This window comes from Montipora capricornis, chromosome 2 (genome assembly GCF_036669925.1).
Source record: "Montipora capricornis isolate CH-2021 chromosome 2, ASM3666992v2, whole genome shotgun sequence".
Taxonomy (NCBI): Eukaryota; Metazoa; Cnidaria; class Anthozoa; order Scleractinia; family Acroporidae; genus Montipora; species Montipora capricornis.
Genome location: NC_090884.1, coordinates 4,148,149 through 4,156,123, shown reverse-complemented (window position 1 = coordinate 4,156,123; position 7,975 = coordinate 4,148,149). Strand labels below are relative to the sequence as shown.

General features: G+C 40.6%; 1 protein-coding gene across 1 annotated transcript in view; it reads right to left on the bottom strand.

Annotated features, from left to right (window-relative positions):
- The window catches only part of LOC138038508 (uncharacterized), a 17,775-nt gene extending 12,272 nt beyond the window's left edge, over positions 1-5,503 (bottom strand). The window contains exons 1-3 of the mRNA XM_068884387.1: positions 4,618-5,503; positions 1,921-2,092; positions 566-824 (exon numbers count right to left, since the gene is read on the bottom strand). Of these exons, the coding sequence (XP_068740488.1) occupies positions 566-824; positions 1,921-2,092; positions 4,618-5,440 (1,254 nt within the window). The 5' untranslated portion in view covers positions 5,441-5,503. The remainder of the gene's footprint in view (positions 1-565; positions 825-1,920; positions 2,093-4,617) is intronic.
- Between the last annotated feature and the right edge of the window lie 2,472 nt (positions 5,504-7,975).

The following is a 7,975-nucleotide window of genomic DNA, read 5'->3' as shown; positions in this document are numbered from 1 at the left end:
AGACGAATTATGCGTCTCATATAGTTCGTCCCGTCTTTACACTAGACGGATAACATGAGAGACGCATAATTCGTCTGGACGGATTATGCGTCTCTAGTATAAAAACGGCCAATGACAATAGGGAGCTTTAGCAACGACGACGGGAACGGCAATGAGAACGTCATCAGAAAACAAATTCTCATTATTGACATCATTTCACGACTATTCCAAGTTTTTTAATGTGAGAAAGGTATGGCAATCCCTCAGGAATGAAAACGTTACGAGCTGCGCTTTATTTAGGGGACAAAATGAAAATTTATCTTCAAATGCTGACGTGCCTCTTAAAACCTCAAATTTGGTCATTTCACGTTGTGGTTTTGCTGACGACGGCAAAGAAATAGACAAAAATGAAAAACGCACGTGCAGAGCGTGCAAAGCTATTGTCTTTGGCCACTAAATATGCAAATTTGTGACGTTCTCGTTGACGTCACCGTTGTCGTTGCTAAAGCTCCCTAATAGTTGACGTCAACGATATCTTCCCTACAATCGCCTCTACCTTGAAATAATTCTTCGAAAACTGGTTTACCTTGGGATATAAAATACGCAGCTGTGTTTTCCCGAGTTCATGGACTTTCAAAGGCGTCATTTGGTTTGTTGTGAAATAAGACATGATCTGCGAATATGCCTTCTTTCCATCCAGCGGTTCACCAGTGGGGAGGGTCGGATTTGTTGGCAAGGACATGTTCACTGCGCCATCATTCCAGACGTACTTCAAAGGGAGACCAGCCAGACCACTGGAAACATTGCTTGGAACGCAGTGATGGCTGTGTTCATGCTCGAGGTATCTGAAATAAAATGGAAGCTTAACTGTCACAGGTGTGATTTATACGGATCATGAAACTTCTATTCTGTCCCGTGCGGTTGAAATTAGCAGATTCTGCTGTTATATATAATTTGGTACAAGCAGTTCAGTTCAGTTCAGTTCAGCGTAAACAAAGAGAATGAGATATTTACATTTGTATGCTCGTGTTGTCGTCAAAACCTCAAATTTGGTGATTTAATTGATTTAATGTCGTTGTTCTGCAAAGAACTGCAAAAAAATGTGCCAAAATGCTCACCGCACGTGCAGCACAATTTTTTTCCCCTTTTTAAACCAATGATGTTTAATAGTGTTTTGTGGCGTTCTCGTTAAACACCGCGTTGTAGACCTTAAAGTAGAGAGTATACGATCTACGACGTGGTCGTGAACGAGAACGCCTGTCCTCTGCGAAACAACAACATGAAATCACCTAATTTAAAGTTCTAGGCCCGGTTGTTCAAAGCCGATTAACGTCAATCCCAGATTAAAAATTAACCAAGGAGTTTATTTCTCTGCTCCCAAATGCTGTTCAACGCTGATATTCGGCAAAACTTTACATTAGAGGAAGTCAATATTGAAAAACAAACACAAGGAGACGAAACTTTCACCAAAAAGTTGAAAATATGAAACAAAAGTTTACGCTAATCCTGGATTAAGTTATCGCCTTTCGAACAACTGGGCCCTGTAGGAAATAATATACTAGTGCCTTACCAGCGCAATTTTAGGGTATCAAAACAAATCTAATAAAATCAAATGAACTTTTTAAATCTAAGACTTATAATTCTCAAAAATTTTCCTCTTCGAAAGGACAAAAGTAAATAAGTATAGGAAACCATATGAACGCGATTTCATTTCGTGATTTAAGACCACGAGCCGTAGGCGAGTGCAATTTAAGAACTTCCAAAACATCATCTTTTCCGTTTATAACCAAATTTATGCATTCGTCATTGATCAATCAGAAACACGATATTGTGTTAAGCATATTAGAAATAAGTAAAACAGCTAAAATCATGAGTAAGATCCCAACTTTCTGAACAGCCAAAAGCTAAAGTGATGCAAACTTAAAGAAACATTGCCATTACCGTAACATCTGAGTGATAGGTTCTCCTAGGTACTTCACCAGCCACTCCTTTATAGTCTCCCTAACATTTTTCCCCTCGTGGCTACTTTTCCACTGATTATCAACTTCCACAGTGATGTTGGAATAAAAATCTTTCTCCAGAAAAGGCTCAACATACCATTCTTGCAAAACACCTTCGTAACATGAAAGAAAACATTGGTTAGGTGTCACATGCACTTGAAATTGAGTCAACATTGTCACAAAAGTCGTCATCCCCTTCGATGCCCACAAATGATCTGGGTGGTCGCTGAAAGAAGGCGGTCGCTTTTCAGAGGACACGCCAGACATATTGATTTCAAAAATTTATTACAATCCCGGGTTTTCGGTGCCTTTAAAATGAATAAAACTTATATGTCTTAGATTTGGACTAATTAAAACTGAGCATCACACGACCGCGCGCGGGGCACAAATGTTGACACCAGGATTCGTATCCCTGCGCGGTCATGTAACATCCTCTATCTGTCTTGCTTTTCGAAGATAGCGAATAGAGTTCTCTACATTACGCTTAATTGATGAACTTTGCAATCTTATGCCAACTCTTTATACTCCTTATACCACTATTATGCCCTAATTACAGCGCTCTACTATAATTAAGTAAGGATTATTGACCCGGAACGATGGGATATTAGGTGATATATTCCCCTCACGCCGAGCCCGAAGGCGTAGCCCGAGGGCTGGGCACGAGGGGAATATATCACATATCCCCGAAGTCAATAAAAAGCTTATTTTGCATTTGGTGAGGTTTTCTACCATATAAAATATTTACATTATTAATTCTCTCGAGGATTAGTACGCACATGTGTAGGATTAGTAACGGATGTGTAAATCCCTCAACAACGCCATGGGTGGTCATGCGTTTGTGTGCTCCGCTATTTTTGTTATTACTTGCTTTTTTCTAAGGCCTGTGGCTTTTCATTAGGGCTATTCCGTTTGCAACCAACCTTGCGTCTCTTCGGAAGATGTTGTCAGTGACTCTCAAACACGTTTCTGGGCGTATGAAGAAGAAATTACGCTCTCCTACGAACCACGTGGCGGCCATGTTGATTTTGAAAGGTTAAGACGCTCGAGGAGAAGGAGGTTTCATCCGGCTAGGGTCAGCTACTATTCAAATACTTGTGCTACATTTAATTTGGAGTATTTATTGCTCTCTGGCGACATAGAAGCTAATCCTGGACCTCAACATGCAGTTGGGTAAGCTCGGTATTCTAATAAACAATCGCCTAAGTCAATTATCCGCTGTCTCTCTTTAAATGCAAGATCAATTTGCAACAAGCTTGGTGAACTTCATGATCTTGTTAGGACTAAAGGCGTGGATGTTGTAGCTATTACTGAAACTTGGCCCCATCAGAGAATAATGGATACTGAAATTCTGGACTCAAATTATGTTATCTTTCGTCGTGATAGACAACAGGGTCAACGCCGGTGGTGGTGTTTTGCATACAGTAACGCAGATGGAATCAATGCAGAGTAAAATCACCTCATTCAGACCAGTTCTAACGCTTGTGTTCTGTTAGGGCGTTATAGTTTATAGAGAGTTGCACACGTCGTGTTTCCCCACGGATGGCAACGGTAAGTGGAACATTTCTTGGCACCATCACAGTTATATTGATAAGTATCTTTTCAGTACAAGGCTACAGTGCTGGCACGCGAAATGTTCGTTTCTGGTTTCCTTTCGCAGTCGCAGGTGCTCTCCTTTCACCCACTTCCCCAATCCCCACTCGATTTTCTTCGCTCGTTTTCACTGGGAGCCTGGGACAGACTACTGCACTGCAGGCTATTTCTGTGATGTTCCGGAATGTTCCATGTTCTGGCTTTTCTAATGCCCCTCTTAGCTTAGATATGTTTTTTACAATGTTCTTCAAATTTTGGTTAATCTCAGCCTAAACGTTCCTAAAAAAGGTTTCATATGTATTTATTTATATATTAGAGTGTACTCGCTTGCATAGCAACTTAAAAATTCAATAATCAGAGCCACAAAAATAACAAAATCAATGAACAGGCGGAAGCGTCCTTACAGAGACGATACATTAAATGATTGAATATCATTTGTTGATCGACAAGACAATTTACTCCGACATGTCAAGATTGTTTTTCGCCCTGAGGGTCTTTCAGGTTTTTTGATAAAAACGAATTCCAAATCGACCAAAGCTATGTAAATTAAGTGCTGTATCAAGCGCACAAAGGTATGGCAGACTACCTCCTTTGTTTAGTCACAAGTGCACACTCACGCGTACGCGTATCGCAAAAACAAGAGAAACCGCAAACTTAAGCCGACACTTGCTATCAAGGGTGATGAAAGAAATCATGCGATTTGAAAGCGATCTTATAGCAAGTCCTTCATAAATGTTGTTGCTATTCAAGGCAGGTGCACAACCGTGGAAATAAAGACCAGTGAAACACCATTTCCTTTCGGACAATAGGACAATAAAGATGCAATCCTTAACTGCCAAATGCAAATATTAAGAATTGAAAGTCCTTTCGCTTGAATTAATCCCAATAATTTTTGGGAAAATTCGCCACTGGTAAACTCGCCAATAAGTGCGCGATGCCTTTGGAAGCGGAGAGTTGTCGCAGTTTGATGGCATATGCATCGTGATGGCGAAACGTCGCGGTGACGAAAGGACCGTAATTGTTACCTAGATATCTGGATGTCGCTTACCTGTCTCGTTGAATAACGACACATTCAAGTATCTCCGTTTGATCGAGTCGAGACCGGCTTTGCACTCTTCCACGCTCCGAACCATTCCCCTCCGAACGCCCATTTTCACATTCTCGATGTACTGCAGGATTCCTTCCTTGTGTGTTTTGAGTTTGGCTTCTATAAGATCCACGTCTTTTGCGTTAAAAGGTTTGTGGTAAAGGCCTATGCCGTTGTATACACCATACCCGTGATAACAGATCTCCTGCCAACAGAACAAATTGGGTCCCAACATCCAATCGCCCGCATAGTAGTTTGCATCGTAGGGTTGGCCGAACATGTGTTGGAGGTAGTGTTTGACTTGAGCCAGCGCTTTGCGCTCTCTAGGTTTCAACTTGTCTGAGCTGATAACTGTCTCATTGATTTCCTTCAACAAAGCAAGAGCAGCGTCTGTGCGTTTCTTAATCGTAGACGGCGTTGGATCGTAGGCAACATATTCCTGTTTGACTCTTGGATCGTCCACATCTGGATCGTAATAAACATCATAGGGGTGAAGCTTGTAATACGTCTCCTTGACACGACTCAGAAACCCAGGAAGTCCAACCTTTTTCGCTTCATCTGAAAACGCGCACCCAGTATTGACAGCATTAGAAGGGGTACTAGCGAAAGATTCCTGGCACCGTTTTTTGGATGAGGAAACAGCAATCAATACAATCCCCACAGTTAGAATAATCACAGCCACTGCCAATAAAACAAGTACAGCAATTTGTGCTTTTCGACCGAACCATCTGAAAGTGACCGGATCTTCTTTGATCATAAATTCCTTGCTCACTGCTGGCTCCATAGCCGTAACACAACTGCCTCTAAAAACAAGACCTTCTCAAGCCGCTTTGCAGTGACTGTCCCTGCCTTGCACGCAGTCCTTCCACGTGACATGACAAATGATGATTGACAGATCAAAGGCCGTACATGATATAGGTGAAGAAAGGAAACAGCCAGGTTAGACTTACCCTCAAAGAAGTCTGACATTTAATTCAAGCTTATTCAAATTTCTGGCTAACTTTCAGAATACCCCGCCACTTATTTGCATTTCATTGAATAAGAATAAGCTCTATTGTATCGAGTCTCATTCTTCAAAAGATGCCACATATGGGAAACAATAGTGGTTAGCTGTGGCGGGGTATTCTGAAGTTGCTCATTTCTTATCATTTTTTCGTGGTTTGATGAAATTAAAGCATAAGTGGTTCCGGTAAAAGCTAACGTGTTCTCATTTTACATGGAAAAATGCTAAAAATTCCGCATCAAGCAATCCCGGCAAGAAATGATACCCATAGTGCAGGTGTGACTCTATTGCTATAAATAGGTTTTTGCAAGCGACCAAGAGGAGCCTGTAATCCTATAATATCATTATTCATTGTTTTGGAGACAATTCTTTTGATATGTAAAATTTGCCATTCACAGAAGAAAAGAGTTTTGAAGCAAGCAACCTTGGACAATCGTCCTGTCGGTGTACGTTGGATCAATGGCTTGATCTGAGATTTGATTTTAGTGGTGTACTATATTTCGGCTGGCCAAACTAGCCTTCTTCAGGTACAATGAGAGTTTACATTGAATTGCTTCTATGTACATATACAGTGTATGTAGTAAATGGATGTTGACGTAATACTGGAACAAAATGTGATAAAACATGGCAGTTACAACAAATCTGAATTTGAAAAAACGTTTGTTTCGACAGCCAATACATGTAGTCCACTTCGCAAAATACCATAATACCCTTTGTTTCAAGTTTCTCTAGGGATCACAACCGGTCCAGAGAGAAAACAAAAACAATTTGGGGGAACAAACAAAGAGTATAAAAGGATTTTCCGAAGTGGCCTTTTGATCTCTGGTTGGCACATCAATGACATAACAGTGAGTATCGTATACGTTGTTTCGCAATCTGACACACAATCATGTCGAAGCCAGCTTTGCACTCTTCCACGCTCCGAACCATTCCCCTTCGAACGCACATTTTCACGTTCTCGATGTACTGCAGGATTCCTTCCTTGTGTGTTTTGAGTTTGGCCCGTCAGTCTTGTTTTGTTCAAGTTTGTTCATAAATAATGTAATGTTTAAAAAACGAGCAGCAGTGTTTAATTTATCGGGGTTTAAAAATACGAGCCGTAGCCGAGTGTTTCTAGACCTGATAAAACACGTGCTCCGAGTTTTTTGAACGGCTTCAAAAACATTCCACAAAGAGCGTGTTCCTCTGGACTCAATTGTGTGAGGTGAATATTAGCATACAAGAAAAACAAGCTATGCCAAATTAGTATTCTTTATGTAAAGAATAGTAACGAGGAGTGTTTTATCAGGATATAAAGCTCATACACGAGACGTTTTATCGATGTTTTGATAGGCTGTTAGGGTCATGAATTATTAATGAGCTTTTTAAATATTTCTTTTCCCTAGTTCCCTTCCACAAGAAAGCCTCGCGAAATCAGCCTTGGCAAAAAATTTTTTTTTTTTCTCAAAAAAGTATTGAAAGTTACGGGGAAAGCAATACATCATTCTAAAGCAAAGAAAATAAAGCTTTCCAAAAACGTGCAACTTAATTTCTTTACAGAGAATTAAAAGAAAACATAAAGGAAAAAAAAAGAAAAAATTAACAGAAAAATCAGTTTTCCACACGAATTTGGCCATTTTAACGTTGATTACGAATTTTTGGATGCAAAATAAAAATCTTCCTCATTTTATCTGCTTTATTTGACGGAAAATTGATCGCGCACGAATATTTTCGGATTTTTTTAGTAATCGGATTAGCGATAATGTGTAAGTGCTAAATTTGCGACCCGTTGCTAACGGCAACGAGATAGATCACATTACGAAGAATTAACCTCTGTGACCCGAAAACACTGATCCCCGGTCGGTGGACCCCCCTACGGACCGGTTCCACGGACTACCCATATGGACTCCCTCTACGGATCACCCAAAAATTACGTAAAAAATAAAAAATTAAAAAAAAAATGACTTACGTGCACCGGTTGTCTGGATAGACCAGTCGTGTCGGCGAAATAAATCTCAACCGTTACGCTCCGTAAATTTTAACAAACTCAGCTTCGGGCGCAAGGTATACTCATCACATAATGCTACTTCCTTCCTAACCCTAAACCAATAATAACCAACTTCAAGAGAAAATGAGAGAACAGAGAGGGAGGCCCCCGGTCCAGCCCTTGGGTATGTCATGTCCACGAAAGTTATTTTTACACGAGCGGAAGTCTTTGTTCTAGCGGAGGTCTGTCTTCCGAGACGTCCGCATGCAGTCCAACCTCGGTCTGATGTTTGAAAGAAATAAATGTTCATCAGCCTTCCACGTGCGCCGCCATTTTCTCTTTTCACTAAG